This window comes from Erythrolamprus reginae, chromosome Z (assembly GCF_031021105.1).
Source record: "Erythrolamprus reginae isolate rEryReg1 chromosome Z, rEryReg1.hap1, whole genome shotgun sequence".
Classification (NCBI taxonomy): Eukaryota; Metazoa; Chordata; class Lepidosauria; order Squamata; family Dipsadidae; genus Erythrolamprus; species Erythrolamprus reginae.
The window spans coordinates 36,206,353-36,230,805 of NC_091963.1; the positions used below are offsets into that span (position 1 = coordinate 36,206,353).

A 24,453-nucleotide genomic window follows, 5' to 3' on the forward strand; every position below is an offset into this window, starting at 1 on the left:
CTGATAAACTGCCTGATAGATATTTTGAATATAAAGTGGCACAATTACTTTTTCACTGCTAAACACCATAAAGTAGCTTCGTAGAAACATATATAACTTTTTACTAGATTGTTACATTAAAAAAAATGAACAGTCATTTGACTTTATTTAATTAAATTGAATAGAAAAAGAAACGAATGCAAGTAAACCCCTCTCTCTCACCTTCAAACATCCACATCTGCCTATTCTAGCTACCTCGAAAGAACTTGATAAGTGGATAAAAATGCCACATTCAATCGCAACAGCTGTCTGAATGTGCAACAAATTTATAATGAAATATGGTTATCCTTCATTAAAATTATCCATATGTTTTTAGTAACAAAGTCGCTGGTAGAACTTGGCCAAACAATCTTTAGTAATGTCCAATTTATATAGGTAACACTAGTAATTTTTATCTTCATGGTATCTAGTTAAAATATACTGCTAAAAAAAACAAGGGGGAAATACTTAAAACAACACAATATAACTCCAAGTAAATCAAACTTCTGTGAAATCAAACTGTCCACTTAGGAAGCAACATTGATTGACAATCAATTTCACGTGTTGTCAGCACATTCAATTTTGTACAGAACAAAGTATTCAATGAGAATATTGCATTCATTCAAATCTATGTTCTTTGAGTGTTCCCTTTATTTTTTGAGCAGTGTATTTACATCCTTCTTTCCTTTAAATAGCGAAGCAGCTGATCTAGGATCTTTAATTGGATGCCCATTAGTAAGCTAATAATAAATATACTGTATTTACATATACATATGTTCTGATATACAGAAAATAATAAATAGAATTGTACATTTCTCAGAAGAATCAAATCCATTGACTATTATTTAGAAAATTGTGGAAAACCTCATACCTTCCTAAATTTTTCCATCTGCTTATAAAGATCAGGATCCAGTTCTTGAGAAACATCTTTCATCCATAACAGAGCTCCTCGGTATTCAGTCCGACATTGTTCCATTCGGTTGACTGTCAACCATGTATCAGAAATTGCTCTGTATCTAAATGTCTCCACTTCTTGGTACAGTCTACACAAAGGAGTGCGCAATGCCAGTCTATAACAAAAAGATAAACATGTGGACTTAGGGCAGCTGTTTTAGAATTATTTTTTTGAAGTTGACTACCAAGTTCATAAAATATGAACAAATAAATAATAAATAAAACATTTATTTATTTATTAATGTGACGTGTAGGCCGCCCAACTCCTTGCAGACTCTTTGCTTGCTTTTGGATGTTTGCAGATCTGTTGCTTGATTACCTTTCCCAGGATCTGGTCAGACATTGATATTAGGCTGATTGATCTGTAGTTTCCTGGATCAGTTCCCCTGCCCCCCCCCCCCCTTATTTTTCAAAGTTTCCAAAGTTTCCCAAGTTTCTTGGCTTGTTTTCCCCTTTAAGATTTTCACCCATTTTCAGCCTTTCTGAATTTTCTGAAATCAGCTTTTTAAATCTAAGACACTAGTTTGATTATGTTCTATTGCATTATGTTGGATTCCAATATGACCTGGTCACTCTCACCCAAAGTTCCTGCAACTTCAACTCCCTCTATGATTTACTCTCTGTTAGTAAGAATTCAATCCATTAGATGATACGAATTATTTTTAACAAAGCTTCATATTATATAGCAGGCAGTTTAAGGTGGCTGCATTTTGATTCAGAAGTCATGCCAGAATGTTTCAAACTGTAAATAGTTGTCTAGATAAGAGAAAAGCTATCCTTATCTTTATCCAGAATTATTTCCAAATCTAAATATCAAGATTAAGAAAATTTAGCATCTTTGTTGCATGGATTTATGAAACAACTGTAATGCCATTGCCTCTTAGAGATATGGAGTCAAAAGTTTAAAAAGCATTAAAGGAAAGGATATGAATATAAGGATAATGCAAAGAGCAGAAAAACCAAGGAGAAAACTAAAGCAGAAATACAAACAAAAATTTTGTTATAAAGTGCTAAGCCTTTATTTGTCTGCTAGAAAACAAAGAGTAGAAAGCAGAGTTAATGGTCTGTTCCATACATGAAATATAAATAATAAAGAAGCCCATCTGGCTAAGCATACCTTTGTTGAGAAGAAAAACAGAGTGCCTTTCCAGTAGCTTGCATCATCTTGCCTGCTCTTGTTTTATCATGAGAACCATGACATCGGAGAAATTTTCCCAATTCATTTTCTTCCTGAGATAGAACTAAAGAAGATGAAAAACTAAGCGATTAGATATAAGGGAATGTGATTTATTCCCATCTTTTTAAGAAAGAAAATGTTGCAAGAAATTTATGTATGTACAGTGAACCCTCGATCATCGCGAGGGTTCCGTTCCAGGACCCCAAGCGATGATCGATTTTTCGCGAAGTAGCGGTGCGGAAGTAAAAACACCATCTGCACATGCGCAGATGGTGTTTTTACTTCCACCGCCCTTCGCCCGCCCACCCTGTTGCTCGCGCCTGGGGTTTCCCCGCGCGCGCGCCGCCCGCCCACGCCATTGCTGGGGCCGCTTCCCAGCTGGGAAGCGAAGCTGGGGTCCCCGCGCGCGCGCCCGCCCACGCTACGAGCGGCATTTCACCTTCCCTCCCAGGCAAAAAGATGCCGGCATTCTGGGCTGATGGGGTCGGACTTCCCAGGCGGAAGGCGTGCCCCTCTCCCCGCATCTTTTTGCCTGGGAGGGAAAGTGAAATGCCGCTCGTAGCAGCTGCTAGAGCCGCCGGCATTTCACTTTCCCTCCCAGGCAAAAAGATGCCGGGGCACGCCTTCCGCCTGGGAAGTCCGACCCCATCAGCCCAGAATGCCGGCATCTTTTTGCCTGGGAGGGAAGGTGAAATGCCGCTCGTAGCAGCTGCTAGAGCCGCCGGCATTTCACTTTCCCTCGCTGCAGCCGCGCGCCCCTCGCCTTCGCCTCACCTGACGGAGCCTTCTCCGTCCCTTTCCTGCTGCACCGGTCTGGGGCCAAGTGGGCGGGGGGCGGCCGGGACCTCGCCTGTCTCCGCCGCCCGCATCGCCCCTCCGGCGGGCCGGCCTCCCCCGCCCGCCTCTGCTGCAAGCGCACGAAAAAAAAGAGAGAAGGCTTCTACCAGAAGCCGGGGACGGCGGGCAGGGGCATGAAGGATCTCTTGCGGGGGAAAAGCCGCTAGCCAGCTTTCGGAGCTCCTCCGCCATCACCCGCTTCTGGTAGAAGCCTTCTCTTTTTTTTGCGTGCGCTTGGCGAGGAAAGGCAGGCGGGGAGGAGGCGACGGGGCCAAAGGGGGCCGAGGGAAGCTCGGCTGCGGTCGAGAGAGAAACGGCTTGGGCTCGCCGCAAGAAAAAAAAGAGACAGGCTTTTAGTTTTGGCTGCGGGGGGAGGGAATCCCGCCGCAAGGTAAGCTTCGGGGCGGGGCGGGCGGGGCCCTTTTGTGCCAGTCGGGGAGGCGGTGGCGGCTGCAGCAGAGGCGGGCGGGGGAGGCCGGCCCGCCGGAGGGGCGATGCGGGCGGCGGAGACAGGCGAGGTCCCGGCCGCCCCCCGCCCACTTGGCCCCAGACCGGTGCAGCAGGAAAGGGACGGAGAAGGCTCACTGGCAGCCCTTGCCCATCGCCGTGCCTTCGCTTCCCCCCCTCCCCCGCTGGATCCGGCAGCGTGCTGAGGGGAATTGCCGCGGACTGGAGGCAGTGAGGCAGACCGGCTCCGAGGCGAGCGGCCGGAGCTGCGCCCTCCTTCGCCCGCCAGGTGAGGCGAAGGCGAGGGGCGCGCGGCTGCAGCGAGGAGCCGAAGATCCGGGCGGGGAAGACCCAGGGAAGGTTCCTTCGTCCGCCTAGCAGCTGATCTGCTCGGCAGCGCAGCACCAGCGAGGAGCCGAAGATCTTCGGCTCCTCGCTGCTGCTGCGCTGCCGAGCAGATCAGCTGCTAGGCGGCCGCTCGAGAGCAAGAGGGGGAGAGATAGAGAAAGAGAGAGAAGGAAAGAAAGAGATGAGAGAGGGAGGAAGAGAGTGTGAGAGAGGAAGAAGCAACATAGAGAAAGAGGGGGAAGACCCAGGGAAGCCTCTGCCCGGCGGGGAAACTCCACCATCTACGCATGTGTGGAAGGGCACGCATGCGCAGATGGTGGAGTTTACTTCCGGGTTGAAAACTAGCGAAATAGCCCTTTCGCGATCCTTGAGGACGCGAAACTCGAGGGTTCACTGTATATATGTATGTATGTATGTAGATTGTTCTGAGTTCGGGTTTTGCCCCGTGTAATATTTTGAGTGTCTATGCGACGTTTCGGTGAAATCACATTCACCATCATCAGGCTGAAGTTTCAAGCTTCGTGCTGTTGTAAATATGGAATGTTTGCAACTGCCATTTCTTCCTTATATATAGTGTTGGGGTGGAGATTTGGTTTGAATGTAGCAAATAGATTGGTGACTATGTTTTAGTGATCTGATTGGTTGGTGGAATCATAATTACTTGAAGGATTGACATGGTGATTATTATGAAGTGTTTTTTTGTTTAAGGTTGGTTTCCAAATCTCTGGTAGGCGGGACGTATCATCCCTTTTATTCATGCAGAGGGGGTGTTTCTCAATCTCTATAGCTTCTAAAGTAATTCTTCTATATAAATTTTCTGTTTTGGAAAGTAATTTAGTTTTTTCAAAGTCAATTTCGTGCCCTGTTTTTTTAATGTGCTGTACAAGGGAGGAAGTCTTTTCTTCTTTTTTAACTGCATTCTTATGTTCTGCAATGCGTGTATGTATGTATATGTATGTATGTATGTATGCATTGATTTGATTTGATTTACATGCCGCCCCTCTCTCAGGATTCGGGGTGACTTACAACATTTGACATTTATCAAGAATCATGAGATACAACACTTAATCATTGCCATATGTTTCAAATAAGCAAACAGGAAACAATATAAATCGGAAGGATACAAGCAACAAGTTAGTCATACAGTAAAAAGTGGGAGGAGATAGATAATAGGAATGATGAGAAATGCTCTAAACATATCTCTACAATTTCTGATTAACCTTCACATGTTTTCTGTGCTTATGAAAGTCAACCTTTCCTCTCATTTCCCCACTTTTGGCATAAAAATTATATTCTTATAAGAATAAGAATAGCTAAATGACTTTTATCTAGAAGATGTAACAGCAGAATTATCTGTTTTAGGGGGAACAAACATATAAACCTCTTGGGATCAGATAAATGTAGATGACTGTGGCCTGGCCACAATGCTTAGAGTTTCCTTTGATTGTTTCAGTATCCTTTCCAACTTCTTGAAGTGAAGTGACAGTTCATTATTTATACTCTGATATATTGAGTATGCTTAATTTTAAAACCTGGGTTTAGTTCCAATTTAAAATATTGATAAATATTGATGATTGCTTCAGTACTTTCCTCAGTTGCTATTATTAATGACTGCATGTAGATGTGGGAACATAGTTAACTAAACACAGTAGGGTACATTTTTACTGGACATGGATAGAATTTGTACTAAACTGAAAAGGGAGTTATACCTGAGAATACTTACAACAAATCCTTTTCTGATAATTTTCAGTTGCTTTAAGTAAATCCATACAAGTTCTCTGAATTGAATGGAACAGCTAAAAATAAATATAAATGTAACTAAGTAAAATATTATTTGAAAGAACAGAGACAAACAAGACATTTTTCTTAATGCGACATTTAACCAAGCACTTTTCAAACATCATGGATTTTCCATGTATTATGATTATGAAATAGTATTTTGCACTAATGGAATAAAAACAAATAGATCTTAGATGAATATTATAGCATGTAATATAGTGTAATCAAACCATGTGTATTCAGGCTCATTTTATTTACTAGAATGAAAAAAGTAGTTTTAACTATATCCTCTTTTGAAAGCATTTGTTTCTTGCAGTAGAGATCAAAATCTTAAATCAACAAATATCCATTAAGTTATATTTTAATTCACAGGATAGCAAAATTTCAAGGACAGGTAAAAAATCCATGTTTTAATACATGTTACACCAAAGAGCTTTTATATTTCTTACTTCTAAAATCTTGGTTCTTAAATTTTTTCACAGCAAAATGTTAGTATGACATAATGAAACCTTATTTAGCAAAAAGGAAAAAAAAAGAAAAAAAGACTATTATTGCCCTTAACTCAGGCACGGGTGGGTTCCTCCTGTTTCACCTAAATCAGCAGCAACCTGCTGGCGATGTCATGATGACGTCACTGAACCAGATTGGTTGGTGCCGATCCATGGGCAATGCCATAAATTCTTTTAAAAAAAATCTTTCTGAGCATGCACAGAAGCCGAGTTATGGCACTGTGCATGCGATTGTCATCTTTTTTTCTGCTTAGTTCCCCCCCCCCCTGGATTTTTCATACTGTGCATGCGCGTGCTGATGAAGACAGGGAGGGAGCGAACCGGCAGCGAGGTAAGTTGGAACTCACCATTGATTAGTTAGAAAATACCCCCACGCCCCCACCTTTATCCACTGGAGTTGTCTTTCTGCTTTCCCTGGTTGCTTCCCTGATTCGTGCACTACAAAAAAACATTAAAAATCAGAATGATTGGACCTTTTTGCAGGAGGTTCTCCTAATAGGAAAGGAATGAAAGGGACTGGTGAGAAGAAATACACCGAATCAGCATGAATAAACCTCCCAGTTGTGTAGCAGCATTGCTGAATTTCAAAAGAGAACATAATTTGTGCCTGTGCAAAGTAAAACTTTACTGAGGGTGGGGGGAAGCAACAGAAGCAACCGGGGAAAGCAGAAGGACAACTCTAGTGGATAAAGGGATGAGATAGGTGGGAGATTTTTCCATCCAAAATGATTCAAGGCAACATTTATTCTCAGCACAGCCAGGTGGGCAGGCAGGCAGCAGCACAAAGTGAATTTATTTATTTAGCTATGCTGGCTGGGGAATTCTGGGAGTTGAAGTCTACAAGTCTTAAAGTTGCCACGATTGGAGACTCCTGTTCTAAAGGATTCTCTGTGGTAGTTTGTGTAAGGGTATATCCCTACATATATGTGTGTGTCTGTGTGGGTACTAGGTTGTATTCTTTTTCGCTCCCAAGACAGACCACTGTCCTTCCCGAGAAAGTGAGGGGACAACAGGCAGGAGGGACTTGTGAGCCAAACTGTTCACCGATGGGCTGAGCCCCAGCTGAGGTAAAAGGAAAGACTGCCATGGGGAGATTGGAAAGATAGGAGCTGTTTTTGCCTCTGCTGGTTGTGGCACCAAAGAGCCCAGCGCCAGGGTACCCAGCAGCCCTGGGGGGCATTTTTGCCCGCCCATGTACTAACTCTACCCCATGTACTAACTCTACCCTATGGTTATTAGTCAAGAATTTTTCTAAATATCAATTTTTCTGTTGCTTGCTGCTGTTCTTCTGAGTCCTGCTGTTGGGATTGGTGAGGAAGAGGGGAAGGGGAGCTGTGGTTCTTTCTCCATGCCTTTGGGCCAGGTTCTTTATAGCTGGATTCAGGTACAGTCATGCATAGCCTTGCTTAAACATAGTTTAGCTGTTCCAGTGAGCCATACTGTCCCTTGTCTTATCTGAACATACAGATAAGAGACCCTCAGACCCGGGGACAGCAGGGACAAACTGAAGGAGACCATCTCCAAACAGGCCTCCATCTCCTGAAGCTGCCGCCATTGGGAGCCATGGCAGGCGAGAGGTGGGCACGGCAGCTGTATGTTCAGGTAGGACAAAGGGTGTGTGTGGCTTCGGCCCTCTTCCATCATGCTAGCAAAGAAGCACAGATGTTCCAGCCATCTGCCCCATGAGCAAAATGGGCAGTGTGGAGGAGATTGCTGGGCAGCAGCAGTTTGCATGGAGGGGTGGCAGGGGGACTCCCTGCTTTCCCCTCTCCTGCCCTCTGCACACAAAGATAAACTGCCGGCTGCCCTGAATTCCTTGCCGCTGCTGCACTAAGGAATAGAACAGGGGAAATAAAAGTTAAGGTAAGGAAATGGAAGAGAAGAGGGCAGGGGATGAAATGGAAAGGGGAGGAAAGGGGAGGGGAGGGAAGAAAAGGTGGAAGGAAAGAGAGGAGATGAAATGGAAGGAAAGGAAAGGAGGAAAGGAATGGAACAGGGGAAAGGAAATGAAAGAAGGAAAGCGGGAGGGGAAAGGGAGGGAAGGAAAGAAGGAAAAGGAAAGGAAAGAAGGAAATGGGGAAAGGAAGTGAGGAGAGAGGAGGAAATAGGAGGAAAGGAAAGGGAGAGGGAAGGGACTGCAGCTACAATTCTGAAATACGGGACTGACTTTCCCACCAATACCATACCATCAATATGCCCATCTTCGTTTTCCTTCACTCAGATTGACCAAGCTTCTTGAGAGAAGGAACATAAAAGAGGTTTCCAGGCTGTGTGCCTTGACCAGGCATTTTCTCTCCGGCTCCCAGAGAAGCAGATGGATAAGCCTGAAAGGCAGCTGAGCCTCCCCCCCCACAGTGGTCCTTGGGGTCCAAAAAATTGGAGACCCCTGGTCTATCACACTGTTGGGCAAAGCGTGTGAGCCATTTCCTCCTTTCAATGATCCATGTAAGTAAATCTAGTATGTACCGTATTTTTCAGAGTATAAGACGCACCGGAATATAAAATGCACCTTAATTTGGGGGGGTGGAAAACAAGAAAAAAGAATTCTGCCTCTGCCTACCAGCATCAGGATTAGTTGGGTCCTCATTTCCACTGGGATTTTGATAACAAGCAGCACAGATCTTTTTATATGTCCTAACAATAAAAATGAATTTTGCTTCCTAAAGATTACAGAAATGTGAAGTGAATAAGAAATTACCAGAAGTCATGTATGATTATATAATCTTCCGCATTTTTGTATTATTAATAAAACATAGTAGTAGTAGAAGATGTTTCTTGATTTTTCAGAATCCACTTTTTTGAATAAGGTAAATCTCAGATTTCTGCTATGGAAGTGGTCAGTTTACTTGTATAAGGTGAGTAAATTTCCCAAGAAAATTCTCCTCAGGCAATACTAGGAAAACTTGGAAGACTAAGAAGATTTCTTTAAAGCACACATTCTTCAAATCTTTAATAAGACTTTCTGTTTTATCATGCATGTGTTGACATTTTTTTCTGCAGAAATTAGGATGGATTTAACTGGAGTGGGTAGGGTGGGGTAGAATTGGGGTAGAAGACAGACTTGGCTCCATTCCCCCAAAGCCCCATTCTCCTTACCTATACCTGTAGGAAATAAAAGCCAGGCTTTGTCTCAAAAGGTCTGATAGAGAGGCAATACATCAGTCCTCCTGGATCTGCCATTTTGTAAACATGCTACCGGGCTTTCCAGCAAGCCCCGGCGCCTTTGCTGCCTTGGTCAGAGCCTGAATCCTGAAGCAACTCAGGGAACTGCGTTAAAAACCTTTTAAACGAAATTGGCAGATCCTCCTCCCCGATTGCAAAAAGGGAACCTGAAATGCAAGGATCTGGAGGAAAGAGATATCAGGTAGAAGATTCCCCTCCGTTTTTGGGGAGGGGGAATTTGCCATCTAGAATCTCTTTCCTCCAGATCCTCACGTTTCAGGCACCCTTTCTGCAATCGGAGAGGGGGATCTTGCATTCATTATTTCAAGAAAATTTTTCATACCATTCCCTCAATTGTCACAATAATCTTTATTGATTACATCTGCTAGAGCAGATGCTATGATTCTGCTTTTGAAACTATAAAAGCAGCAAATATTGTATGCTTCAGATGCAACTCATAGAGCCAAAATAAGAGGAATTTATTTATTTATTAGATTTGTATGCCACCCCTCTCCGTAGACTCGGGGCGGCTAACAACAGTAATAAAACAACATATAACAAATCTAATATTTAAAATAACTAAAAACCCTTATTAAAAACCAAACATACACACAAATATACCATGCATAAATTGTATAGGCCTGGGGGGAATGAATATCTCAATTCCCTCACGCCTGACGACAGAGGTGGGTTTTGAGGAGCTTATGAAAGGCAAGGAGGGTGAGGGCAATTCTGATCTCTGGGGGGGAGCTGATTCCAGAGGGTTGGTGTTGCCACAGAGAAGGCTCTTCCCCTGGGTCCCGCCAAACGACATTGTTTTGTCAATGGGACCTGGAGAAGGCCAACTCTGTGGGACCTAACTGGTCGCTGGGAATATTGCTATAGATGGTTGGACACAAAACCCACATCTGAATTTAACAGATATTTTACTTTAACCACTCCCTCTTTTTCCATGTGTTCATTAAATAAAGGTTTTACTAAATTATGTATTTTCAATAACTACATGATCAATGATTATGACAATATGTAGAATCTACCTTTGTATATGGGATAGAAATTTCTGGAGAGATTTGGAAAACACTTTTCACAGACTTATATAGTTGGCAGAAATAATTCAGTCCAAACCTCTAGTAATCTCTATTCAGTAAAAAAATATTTATTAAAATATCTCTTAGCCTTAGCCTAAAATATCTCTTAGCCTTTTGTTTACATCCAGCATATGAAAACTGACCTCTGTCTATGTAATTGATTTTACTACTGAACTATTCTTACGGTTAGTTTTTTTTCAATTTAATGTAAACATCCATTATATCTTGCAGTTAATTATTTTTATGATGATCACAGACTAGCATATTATTCAAATAATGTCTTTGATTTATATACTATTCATTGTGACCCTAAAAATTATAATAGTGTTGAATGAAGGAACTTATGGCCCTTACTTCTGACTATTGTAGCACCTCTCAAAGTCACATGGTCAAAATTTGGGCCTTCCCTCATTACCACCACAATTCTGTCCTCCACTGTGGGAAGGGAAACAATGGCTGGCTAAATCCATTGGCATGTGGACATCTGCCACAGTCCTGAATTCCACTGGCATGTAGACATCTGTCACAGCCAGATAGAGATATGTAGACCTTCTTTATACAACCCTCCCGCCACTTCAAAGAGTCCTGGGCCTTCTCCCTATCTAACCACAACCAAACATCTCAGCTCTGGGCTAGGCCCAGAGATGTGTGAGCCTATTTCTTTCCCCCCACATCATTTCTGAGAGGCCTGGCCTTTTTCCTTCCCCACCAGGCTTGAATTTACTTTTCTTTCCCTTTCGGGTTGGCTACTAACAGGTTCACCCAGCCAATGTAAAGCTCAGTTAGAAAGGCAATTCTCCTCAAGGCTAGAGAGGCAGGTTTCTGCTTCCTGAGCCTTCAAAGCCTCCTCTTTCTTGAATTCTGGGTTCAATTATGGTCATAAGAACTACTAGTATTTCTGTAATCTTAGTTATGACTGAACTAAGTCAATGTACAAATAAATGTATCTGTTTCTAGCTATTTATATGGTTACCCATTTCCTAAAAGTGACTCTAGATGGCATATGAGAGTTAAAAAAAACAAGTAAACCAGATCTATTATTTAAAAAAAAAATTATGATTAATTTCATACAATATTTTAAAAGCAAATAAGCCACATTATGATTTAGCCATTTGTGTAAATATAATTAGGGATAGATGCTATCTTGGGAACAATCTAAAGAAAAATTCTGCAGAGGATTGTTAACATATACTAGATGAAACCTTCTTTGGCATATAGTACTGTTGTCAATTACTAACTAGCTATTTTTCAAAAACTCTTCAGCAAAGCAACAAACATCCTCTGTTGCACCTTTCCCACTACCTAACCCATTAAATTACTAAGTCAGTCTTCTGAATTATCTCTCCCACTCTGTTGATTAATTTGAGTGATGAACTCATTTCACATATTGCTCTGCTACTAGGGATCCTTTTAAATGAAATTATGGGAACTTAATTTAGAACCACACTCTTAAAAGGTAAATTTTGAGGTTGACCACTGAATTAAGAGTTCTACCTGGAAAACATTGCACACCATTACTGAAGTTTCTTGGTATAGAAACGTATTAATTTCAGATATATTCCTAAAGTCCTATAGAATTATAATAAAGGATCCTTAAAGTTACCTTAGTCCTGATTATATCTTTCTTCCCATTATTGGGATTTTTATGCTGAGATCAAAGTGACAAAAATCTACCGTATTTTTCAGAGTATAAGACACACCTTTTGCCTCTCTAAAAGAGGCTGAAATTTTTGGTGCGTCTTATATTCTGAATGTAGCTTTTTTGAAACTCCCCCCCCAGCCCTAAGTAGGAGCTTACCATCTTCCTGACTTGCTACTCCCTCCGAAGGTTTTTTTCCTGCCCTAAGTCTTTGCAGGCTTGTTTTCATTCCTACTCTCTCTGAAAAAGGCTTTTTCAGCCCTAACACGGTACTAATAATCTTCCTGGCTTGCTACATTTATTTTTATTCCTACTCCCTCCAAAGCAGTTTTTCCTCCCCTAGTCTTAGAAGGCTGGTTTTCTTTTGTACTCCCTCTGAAAAAGGCATTTTCAGCCATCACCAAGGGATAAAATAATGTGCTGAAGCTGAACAGAGTAAGAATGCTAGCCAGATGGATACCTGGTAGATACATTTTTTCTTTATTTCCTCCCCCAAAGTAAGATGCATCTTATATTCTGGTGCATCTCATACTCCAAAAATATAGTACTACTTTGCAGCATGACAATACAATCTTATTGCAGATACTTTGATTTTGAATTGGCAAGTTGTTAACAGGAATGATTTTAAAGCAAATGATTCATAATATATAATAATAATAATAATAATAATAATAATAATAATAATAATAATAATAATAATAATAAAATTTATTAGATTTGTACGCCACCCCTCTCTGAAGACATACCAATATTTAGGCTTATTTGTGTATAGTTCAGTTATTGCAGATAATTTTTGATACTTTTTGACTTCATTCACACAAGCATCACATGATTATCACTGTTCTGTAATAATAGATATATTACACAACAGTGATAATCAGAAAATAGGGGGTTTTTGGCAAAAAATTCTAACTGAATGACATGCCTTCTGTTACTGAAATACCGCTATGTTTACTTATTTTGAGGCCATTCTGTACAGTGAATATGACTGCAAAGTTTTAAAAAGGTATTGTATTTCTAAAGCCATGCACTAAATGCAAAGTTACTTCACTGATATCATACTAAAATTACTTTAGTGATGAAAACAATGGTTGATACATTTTTAAAATGTCATCCTCAAACTGAAACTGTCATATTACCAGTCTTTTTTTAAAAAAAGGTAATTCATTGTATTTTATGTTTCAAAAGTCTCAATAACTGAATAAGCTCAATAACTTTTATATGCTAGATATCTCTCTGCTATGCTGTATCTGAATATACTTTAAAAGTTATTCTCACATGTTTTGAAATTAAAGTAAAGGCCCCCATGTGAATAATCTGCTCATGTATCACTGCTGATGTTTCCTTTCTATCAGTAAATGCCGGTATAAAAGAAGAGTGAGAAAAGGAAACTGCAATAAGAAAACTATAACTGAAAGGCACTTAGAACATTTAGGTCTTACATACTTCCAGTTTAGCATCCAGGTCTGCATCTGAGGCCACTACATGCTCATCCTCTTTTTTTCCAGTGACTTTGATAAGTGTTTGTTTTGTTTTCCAGTATTTCTGCTGCATTTTATTTACTACAGATTTATCTTGGCCTTGAGCATATCGATCATAAAATTCCCTTGAATAACTGCTGGAAACCAAATAATATAGTTAAGAAAGTCATGAAAATTACAAATGTAACAGATTATTTATATTTGATATCTACATCCACATTAAAATTTCTTTGACTTAGGTTCACCGTATTTTTTCACTAGTTTGTGAAATAATTCATACTATTACTCTCCCAATGTCTTGGCTGCCAGTCAGTGATTCTATTCCGTCAGTGATTCTATTCCGTCAGTGATATTAATTAGATTTCAGTAAATTAAAGCCAGAACAAAATTGGTAGCACAAAATTACAAGTTGTTCTCCACTTATGACAACAATTGCACCCAGAATCTTAGTCATAGAGTGGTTAAGTCAGATGCTGTATGGCCACTTTGCACAATGATCAGTTATGGTAGCTAAGTAACTGTGTGGGTTGTTAAATGGAGCAGCAGAGCATGGACCTCCTGGTTACAGTGAGAGACCCGGCTCTCTCCCATCACACCAGGGAGAATGATTGCTAGGACAATGGCATAGTGGAACAATGTTTTAAAAAGGCCAAAAATGCTTTACAGATCATAAAGCACCTATTCTGAGGCCACCTCTGCAAATGATTGTTAAGTGGCTATTTATAAATTGAGGAGTATTTGTACATATATGCATACACAAGCACACAAACATACTTACTATTCATGGCTGTCCATGTTTTTAAAATATTTTTCAAATGCTATGAATTAAGAAAAATAAATGATTATTCTCATTATGTACTTCCAGCCTTAGAAACAGTAGAGCTAAAACTTAAACAAAATTAAAAACATTGTAGAAAAGAAAAAAAATCATTTAAATTTTTATTCAATTAAATATAACACAGCAGAGAAAACTGTAATATTTAGGCATTTTAATTATTCCAGTAAATTTCAGTAATTTACTGTAAAAATAACCCTATATAGCCAAAAGCTACAGCCAACAATTAAAAGCCAAACATAACAAGACAGAATATCTGAAGGACCCTGGAGATCTTCTAGTCTAACCCCCTGCTCAGGCAAGAGACACTGCACCATTGTAAACAAATTGCTGTTCAATCTTTTCTTAAAAACTTCCAGTGTTGGAGTAACCACAATTCCTGGAGGCACGCCACTCCACCGATTAATTGTTCTAACTACCATGAAATTTCTCCTCAGAAACATCCAGTCTTCCTCCATATCACAGGTGGCCACTACTACTGCCTACAGACATAGGATTTAAGACTTTTTAAAAAGCTAATACCCAACTAAGTGACAGCATCTGACTGACCTTAACTGACATCAAAAAGCTAAATAATGTTAGATTTACTTAATACTGTACTTTGATGAAAAATACTAGAAAATACCAGAGTGTAGGACTAGATTGTGAAAATGAAGAATATTTTCAAAGTAGTAATGGCAAATTACTTCTGTATTGTTGCAACAACTTTATGCAGATAATTATTGTTTAGCAGTACATTCCAGGAAAATGGTCCCTAAGTGGACCATATGAGAGAGAGAGTAAGTGGGGGAGGGAGAAGAGAGAATGCAAAAACTGCTTAGCTCCAGAACTGAACATTTAGACAAAAAACCCCACTGAATTCACAGATATTAGATATCAGGCTCAACAGTTGAACTATAAGAGGGATCTAGAGTCACAGTGAACAATCAAATATGAGGCAGCAGTATGCTGCAACTGCCAAAAAAAGCCAACCTAGGCTGCATTAAGAGGCATAGAATCAAGATGACGTGAAGTGTTACTAATACTTCATAATGCCTTGGTAAGACTGCACTTGGATTATTGCATCTAGTTTTGGTTGCCATAATATGAAAAAGATCTTGAGACTCCAGTCTTGAAAAATTACAGACAACAGGAAAAAGATGATTGGGGACTGAAGGCTAAAACATATGAACAATGGTTGCAGGAATTGGCTATGTCTAATGTAATGAGAAGAAGGACAAGGAATGACATGATATAAATGTTCCACTATCCAAGGGACTCCCACAAAGAAGACGGTGCAAACCTGTTTATTAAAGCACCTGAAGACAGGACAAGAAGCAATAGATGCAAACACAATCAATGAGAGACCCAGACTAGCAATAAAGTGAAATGCTTTACAGAACAATTAATCAGTGAAACAACTTGCCTGCAGAAGAGATCAGACAAGAAAAGAATGGTCAACCATTAGTCTGAAATAATGTAGGGTTTCTGCTTGAGCAAGGGGTTAGACCTGAAGATCCCTAATGTTCTTTCCATCTCTGTTATTCTGTAGAAGCACCTCCATCTGCGTAACAGTTCCTACTAGAAGACGGACTCCATTCAGAAAAGAGAGATCCCCACACTCCTCTGGTGTACATACTACAATAAAAGCAATTTGAATACTATTATACAAGTAGTCCTTAACTTACAAAAGTTTGTTTCTTGACTGTTCAAAGTTACAATGGCATTAAAAAAGTGACATGAGTATTTTTTACACAACCGTTGCAGCATTCCCCCCAATCACATGATTCAAATTTGGATGCTTGGCAACTGGTTCATATTTATGACGGTTGCAGGGTCCTGGGGTCATATCACTGCTAGTGACCATCAGACAAAATCAGTGGGAAAATATATTCACCTAACAATTGTATTACTAACTTAAGAATTGCAATAATTCATTAAAGCTACAAGAAAGGTCATAAAATGAGGCAAAACACACTTAAGGTCTCACTTAGCAACATAAAATTTGTAGTTGTAAGTCGAGGACACTCTGTATACTAAAATATATCCTTTCCCCTCTGTTCTTTCTTTTTTAACATTACATTATTAATAGTAAGGCTTCTTCTTTGGAGATGTTACCGTTCTATTTTTCAGATGTTTGCTCAAAGTTTAATGTTAGTTTTTTAATAAATGTAGTGAATGTTTTTATCTAGGAGATTCGAAGAACCAGTTTGGTGTAGTTATTAAGGCTCCAACTCAGAAACAGGGAGACCATGTCTAGTCCTGCCTTTAGTACACACTCAGTAGGTGACCTTGGGCCAGTCACTTTCATTTATGGCTATAACAGAAAATTATAGAGAAAAGGTGAAGCATCATTGTGATGGCATTATAGTGATGGTAAATAGTGCGCCAAGGAAATGATATCTTAAGGACTTTAAGAGAGGGGTAGACATGTGGTGGACAGGCCCAGAGGCAAAATAAATATTGGAGAAAGATTCAAAAGTGGATAGAGGAAATTCTAGAACAAAAAGTAGAACTAAAACCATAATTATTTTTGTTAGGGATTATAAAAGAAAAGATAAATAAAAATAATCAATATCTTATACTGCATGTAGCAACAGCAGGTAGAATTATTTATGTCCAACAATGTAAATCAGAAACAGCCTTGACTTCTGGTGGCAGCCGTACTGTGCCAGGAGGCTGAAGAGCAGGCTCTGCTTGCACATCTCCTTTTTCCACTTCAAAGGACCGCTTTACAGTTTGACTGGACCTGGAGGGACCTGTGGATGGGTAGGGGAGTTTCCAAAGTGCAAGAGGTAAATCACCACTGCCCTGTAGGACTAAGACAACCCCTCATCTTAGAGAGAAAAGAACCGGTGTTTACTGTCCGGTCAAAGCAGGGACGGCCACACAGCAGGAAGGCAAAGAGTTTAAGAAGAAAAATTGGAGAAATTAGGATTTTGAAGAAGAATCATGCAGAGTTAAACAAAGGGTGAAAGTCTCATAGGATTATAATAACAAATAAATACAGTGCTATCGGTGAATGGAAGAGTGATTGAGAGATTGCAAAGCTGACAGCGCACTCCATGACAGTGCAGAAGATGGACTGAAAGATTACACCCATCACAAGTGAGCCCTTTGTGCTAATTTAAAACAACAAGATAAAATCAACTTAATCAGCTGACTTGTTCCAGATAAAAAGAGATGATCTATCTTAAATAATTACAGGGGGAACAAGGAGCTGGATAGAGATTAAACAGACTAAGAAATAATTAGAAACAGGTGCCATTATTGTTTCAGATGAAAGTGACTATGTAAAAAAAAAGTATTTATGAGCAGAAAGAAATGGAGTTTGGGTTCCAAGCCTGAGATATTAGTTAATAATTAAAGAAAAAAGACAATATATAAGATCGAGATTGAGACAACTTAAAAGCTTGACAAGTTGGGGATTATTACAAAATTGATAGCTTCTTTTCGAGAGGACTGCTATAGCAAGACTTGGCTACAGTAACGGACATGTTAATTGATAAAATTCTATCGGACCGGACTATATATAACTTTTTCAATACACAATATTGGGACAGTATAATGGATTGGTACATTTAGAAGAAAACAAAAAATAACAGAGGTGTAAACCGAAAATTTAAAAATTTACTTTCCTTACATTATAAACAGTTGCTAATAGCCATCTTCTTCCTCTTAGCGGTTCCTGATTTGCTATTTTATATTATTGTCATTGACATGTTATATCTTTTGTTCTTCTGATATTTAAGATTATTTAAGAATACTGTATTTAAAATAATATTTAATAACAGTATTTTATCAACTAAATTAATTTTAGAACAGTCAAAGAAGTGATAATTGGATAGTTTTTTAAATCAGTAAATATTAATTCAATAACAGATGAATAACAGCAAATGCTAAATAGCCCAATAACAATTATGGAGCTACAAACAATAATGAAACAACAAAAAAATAATAAAGCACCAGGCCCCAACTGTTTACCAGCCAAATTTTATAAACAAGAAATGTATATAATTGAAGCAAAGATGCTAGAAATTTACAATAAAATAACCCAAGAAATTGAACTACCACAATCCTGGTTTGACGTGCTAATATCATTGATACTATAAACAGAAATTGATAGGGAAAAATTCAAAACTATAGACCTATATCTCTCCTCAATTCTGATTATAAAATATTTATTGCAATATTCGCAGCAAGTATAAAAAAAATTAAATGAATATATACATCAGAAAGAAAGAAAGAAAGAAAAGAAAGAAAGAAAGAAAGAAAGGGGGAGGGGGAGGGAGGGAGATAGGGAAGTAACAGTCCAGTCAGCTTGTTGGTAAAAAAGCAAACATACAGAAGTGTGTGTTAAGGAGTGTGCAGGACCCTTGAGTTATCAAGGACATGCACAACCCCCCCCCCTTAGGATATACACAGAGGAAAACGTGGAATTCTTGTAGATATCCAGGAGATATGAGTAATTATTTAATCATACAAGAAAGATATGTTAAAGTGTGTACAAAAGTGCTTCCTTTTAGAAATAGCATAATCAAGTTAAACAGTACTGTCATACACATTCAAATCAGTCAATATCTCTCAATACGATAATAGTACAAGCCTGTCGTTGTCTTATATATCAGACATACATTACAGCTTACAAGTACGTACATCAAACTAACACAGAGCTTACTACACCAGTCATAGTGAATCAGCAGAAAGAACAGTGAGAGCAGAGAGAGAGAGAGAGAGAGAGAGAGAGAGAGAGAGAGAGAGAGAGAGAGAGAGAGAGAGAGAGAGAGAGAGAGAGAGAGAGAGAGAGAGACTCATGCTTTCTGGCTGCCTCCTGTGACAATTTGCAACGCTACTTCTTAAAGCTATAGTACTTCAATACAAACAAACATTCATTGTTAGCTTGTTTATAAATTGAAAACCCAACTGCTTTGTACATTATGCTAACAGTATAGCACAGAAAAAATGTAGGTCTTGACATCTGCTCTAGTTCAAAGTCACCAAAAGTTATGGAGATATCTTAAAGTGACAGGTCTCTAAAACCCTTTCCCTAAAGGAAGGGAAATTAAGCCATTCTTTTTCTCCTCCCCCCCCCCCAAAAAAAAACTGGAGAGAGAGAAGAAAGAAGCATCCATATGTTCATTTAAACCCACCCATGTGACTCTTAGGATTGCTAAGTATAGATGTGACCAATGAAACAAGCAATTATTTATTCAGTTTTCACACAATGACCAAGGTTTTGGAGAGATAAATATTCTGGATGGATTTTTTTGACTTTATCATAAAGATGAAACTTCATTGAAATTTAGAAATTTAAGAGATATGACCATTAATATAAGAAAATAATAGTATACTTGACCCAGCACTGTATGACTTTACAAATTTTAAATGTTCCAAATTGTTAAGATTAATTTGGACCTTGACAGATGATATCCTTGGTATCTTTGAAGGGATAGTACCAACTTGAATATTTCTTTAATGATCAAAAGGTGCTGCTAAAAACATTTTTGTTCCTTTTAGAAGGGACTCCAAGAAAATGAATTAACAGGAACACAAACTATTGTTAAATTATTGATTATAAAATAATAGCAACCATAATTAGAATAAAAATTGTCACCTCCAACCACCAGAAAAGATGGTGGGGTCAATAAAGAATGTGCTAAAATAATAGATCACAAGACAAAGTGCTACTTTGGTCTCAGAATCCTACATAAACAGAATCCCTTCAATAACACAAGTGAGCAATGCAGTTAGAATAGCAAAACTAAGAAAATTCAAATTGAACAAAGATCAGGAAACTCTATATACAGTATCTCTTACAATGGGGGGCAAAATGTTTAACAAAACAGAAATTTCAAGGTCATGATGGATTCATCTTTTCTGAGAAAATATAATCAAAAGTCCAATCTGGGCAGATCAAAGATGCATTTTTCCAGTTTAAAATTTATATCCATGCAGGTGTTTGTAGGATTGCCCATACATATTCCATACAACACAAACTTTCAGTAATTAAGCAAATTGCTTAAATAGTAAAAGTCCAAAAAGTCATGATATCCAAGGGCTACATGAAAATGTACAAAGCTGAATGGCATTGCTGTATAATCAAACTTTTCATAATAGATAGTAAAGGTACTGTTAAATGGATGTAGAAGTTGGTGATAAATTAATGGCTTGCCACACTATCTATAGAAGACCTGATGTTTATGGGAACTCGGAGAGGTGATTTTCAGGAGGGAACAGATGAAGTCACAAAGCATTCTTTTGAGGGGTTCACGCTGGCACAATCGTGAGTGGGTAACATGACAAGTTTCTGGGTGGGGGATAAGGGATGTGAACTTTCAACTGAGTGGGAAACTCAGATCCACGTTTCCCTGTGCAGGTGTCAGGATGGCTCCGGAAATAAACTGGAACTTTGAGGAGTACTTTGATTTGGACTCTGATTTAATCTGGATCTCTCTTAAATTTTCACACAGCTACCCATAGCTCGGACCCTAATCAGGGGAACTGAACCCCAACATCTGACCCAGCACCGGGCAATGTGAAAACTCAGGAAAAGAAAAAAAAAAGGAAGAGGAGGAGCAAGAAAGCTGTTGGGAAATTCCAGGTCCTCTACAATCCACACCAGAAATTCACAGCTGCTGGAAAGGAATGGAGACAGCAAGAAATTAAGCTCACAGACCGCTCTGAAAGGAAAAATTCCAGCTGCTGTCATATCATTAGTTGTTGATGAATCACTTAAATGTAAGTTAGACAAGCCCCAAATCACAGCAAAAGTTCTCCTTTCCAGAGGCACTAAGGCCCCTATTGAGTGGGGATATCTGTTCTTTCCACACAAAGGCAAGTAGAATCCTAGGGGACCTCTCCACTGGGTTGAAGCCTACTTCCATAACCCAATACCCCCCTGCAAAGCCAGCCGATTAGCCTGGCCTAGAGAGCCCTCAACATTGGCAGTTGGGAGGGAGGGAAGTACCACCAGCAGTCCCCCCTCCTGGGAGCCACCAGCAGCCCCCTGGGAACAATGCCACCATGGCAAGACCACTAGGATGGGCTTTCTTCCCTAGAGTGGGGTGGGTGAAGAGCCAGTGGACTCAGGGATAGCTCCTGCAACCAAGCATCGCATCATGGATGGGTGCAGCACAGCAGACCCCTATGATGTCAGGTCTGGGTGCAACTACCGCTCCAACAGCGGATAGGCCCCTCCCTGCAGATAGGGCCGCATGGAGCGTAGACCAACAGAGGCAGCAGGGAGTCAGAGGGCCTCTCCAACAGGCTGTCACCTTGCCAGCTGCACCTGGGCCAGCGACCACCTCTCAAGCCCAGGAGGTTGCACCTCGGTTCTGCGCTATGTTCGATGGCAACCCAAAGCTGTCCTATTTTCTCCATCGAGTGTGGACCTCTATCAATGAATATGGAGACTGCTACCAGACAGATAGGAATCTGATTGGCAAGATAACAAGGGTATGAATGAGGGAGAAGAGCAAAATGGGTGGCTGAACTCTATGATGAAGCGGCCCCTGAGCTAGATGACACTGATGACTTCATCCAATTGATAAGGGTCAGTTCCATGACAAGGCCAATTAGGTAGATGCCGAGGAACAGATCCAAAAGTTGAGGCAAGCTGGGTGCCCAGTGAAGGAACTGGTATGGGAGTTTAGAAGAGCTGTCGGGAAGTTGCAGGATTGGCCTGAATGGCTTTTGGAGCACACGTTCTGAGATGCACTGAATCCAGAATTGAAAGGGGCATGCGAGATCAGAGGAGTACCGTGCTGAGTCCAATATTGATATTCCATCGCCATGGCTCTAGCCTGGGTGGTCAAAAAGCAAAGGTCCACAGAAACCCCAGTTGACTGGACAGCCAGAAAGCAGTTGGATCATAGGGTTCCATCCAAGACCACAGCAGAGTTTGAGCTCCGGCCGCATGGCTTGCTTTCTACTTTCCCACGCCGCAGGCAGATGCCTGCGGCGCGGAGAGAACAGAACAAGATGCATGGCTGGACCTTGGGGCCGCATGCCATCTTCCTCCCTGTGCTGAATGCAAGCACAGGAGAGAAAGGTAAGGCAGGCGGCGGGCAGGGAAGCGCTCGGGCTGCATGCAGCAGAACCATCGCTAACGGCAGGAGAGGTGGACGGCAGAAGAGCGCTCAGGGTCCTTTCCAGTGGCGCCAGGAATGGTGGCCCATCACTGTGCTACAGCTAAAATGTTTCAGGCAGTTCTTTCAAAGTTACCACTTCCTCAACCTATTTGATATTTAGAAAGGCAGGTGCTTGACGGAGCATTCATGTACAAAATGACCATGTTCTCCATAATTTAAACTCAGTTCTTGCATGTCAGTACAGCTACAAAAAAGGAGCTCTGCTAGTGCAAACTATGTGGGTTCAACTTCCAAAATCTCTGAAATGGAAGATAGGGAGGAAGGATAAGGAACCTTTTTTTGCCTATATGCACTATAATATAAATTTTCCACCAGTATAGATAGTCTTCAACTTACAACCACAATTGAATCTATAATTTATGTTGCTGAGACATTTAAGTCAATTTTGCCCTATTTTATGACCTTTCTTGCCATAGTTGTTAAATGAATAATTGTACTTGATAAGTTAGTGACATGCTTCCCCAAAGACTTCACTTGTCAAAAGGCTGTGAAAAGATGATTACATGACCCCAGGATACTACAACCATCATAAATAAGTTCCCAAGTGTCTGAATTTTGATCACATGACCATGGGGATGCTGCAGTGGACAAAAGTGTGAAAATTGACTTTTTTCAGTATCAGTGTAACTTTGAATGGTCACTAAATGAACTGTTAAAAAGTAAGGACTACCTGTAAGATAAATTAAATTAAAATGACAAGGTCTTTGGGATTGCCTGCTCCCCAGTCCTTTATTTCATCTGATAGTTTCACTTTAACTAACAATTATTGTGTTTTCATTCCAGCTTACATATTGAGCTATCAACTTTAAGTAAACAGCACACACTTATATTGAGCACCTACCTTGGCAATAGATTTTATACTTGGCAGGTTCCTATTTGACAGATGTCACAAGAAGTGTTTAAAAAATGATGTAGTTGTCCAAGTCTGGACAGCTCTGTATCAAGTGGTTTGCCCATGCTGCAGCTTTCTCAGTTGTTAAATTGATTATAAAGTGGTACCTCTACTTAAGAACTTAATTCATTCTGTGACCAGGTTCTTAAATAGAAAAGTTTGTAAGCAGAAGCAATTTTTCCCATAGGCATCAATGTAAAAGCAAATAATGTGTGCACACCCATTAGGAAAGAAATAAAAGTTCAGAATTTTGGTGGGAGAAAGAGGAAGAAGAGGAGGAGGAGGACAGTCGGTGCCAAAGGAAGAAGGTGAGATGAGGGGAATCCAAAAAATCCAAAACTTTAAGGTTTAAAAAAAAAGGCAGGGGACTCTGAGGAGGAGGAGCATACGCCTCCCATACACTTGGCACAAAGCAGCCTCCCATACACTGCGCCAGAGAGAGAAACCCAGGCGGGTAAGAGGGGGGAACCTCCTGCTCCTTTGACTGAAAGGTGGCTGCTGCTGCTGCTGCTACCTGCTTCCTCCCCATGCTGAAGGGTTCCCCGCTTCTCTCGCTCGCTCGCCTTGTAGCCGGCGCTTTTCCTTCACTGTGGTGACTCCTCGGTTTGGCTGAAGCCAAGTTGATTCGGCTGGGGCGAAGCGCCCCCTTTTGCCTTTCCACGCCAAGATGCTCCGGGATGCAACCTTGTATGGGAGGCAGCGCGAGGAAGTCACCACAGCAAAGTGGTTTATTCGCTCTCCAAGCGCCCAGAGAAAAGAAAACGCTCTGTTTGCTCTGGACTGCCAAGGCTCCTTAAGCGCCACCAAAAGGCTCCTCTGGCAGCCCAGAAAAGCCCAAGATGGCTGGGATTAAAGGGGGAATGGGGGGTGCATTTTCATCTCCATTGGATCACATGCTAACTGGCTGGGCCTTCTTGCCGCCCTCAAATTTCCTGGGAAATTTTTCCGGGCTCGGGTTCTTAAGTAGAAAATGGTTCTTAAGAAGGTGCAAAGAAATTGCGAACACCCAGTTCTTATCTAGAAAAGTTCTTAAATACAGGTGTTCTTAGGTAGAGGTACCACTGTATGTCTTACACAAGTTCAGTTTGGGTGAACTCAACATCCCATTTCATTAGATTCTACAATACACTTGAGGATAGCCCAAAATTACTGCTTTGA

The 24,453-nt window shown here is 40.4% G+C and overlaps 1 protein-coding gene across 22 annotated transcripts in view; it reads right to left on the minus strand.

The window, feature by feature from the left end:
• Nucleotides 1–24,453, minus strand: part of ICA1 (islet cell autoantigen 1) — a 63,281-nt gene that overhangs the window by 37,252 nt on the left and 1,576 nt on the right. For 8 of the 22 annotated variants that reach the window (XM_070728004.1, XM_070728007.1, XM_070728009.1 and 5 more), the window contains 5 exons: nucleotides 14,218–14,257; nucleotides 13,405–13,573; nucleotides 5,505–5,577; nucleotides 2,090–2,213; nucleotides 890–1,088 (listed from right to left, as the gene is read on the minus strand). In XM_070728004.1, coding sequence (XP_070584105.1) covers nucleotides 890–1,088; nucleotides 2,090–2,213; nucleotides 5,505–5,577; nucleotides 13,405–13,573; nucleotides 14,218–14,234 — 582 coding nt within the window. In that variant the 5' untranslated portion in view covers nucleotides 14,235–14,257. Of the gene's footprint in view, nucleotides 1–889; nucleotides 1,089–2,089; nucleotides 2,214–5,504; nucleotides 5,578–13,404; nucleotides 13,577–14,217; nucleotides 14,258–24,453 lie in introns of all 22 variants that reach the window. The other 14 variants (XM_070728001.1, XM_070728003.1, XM_070728008.1 and 11 more) reach the window with 3 other exon arrangements.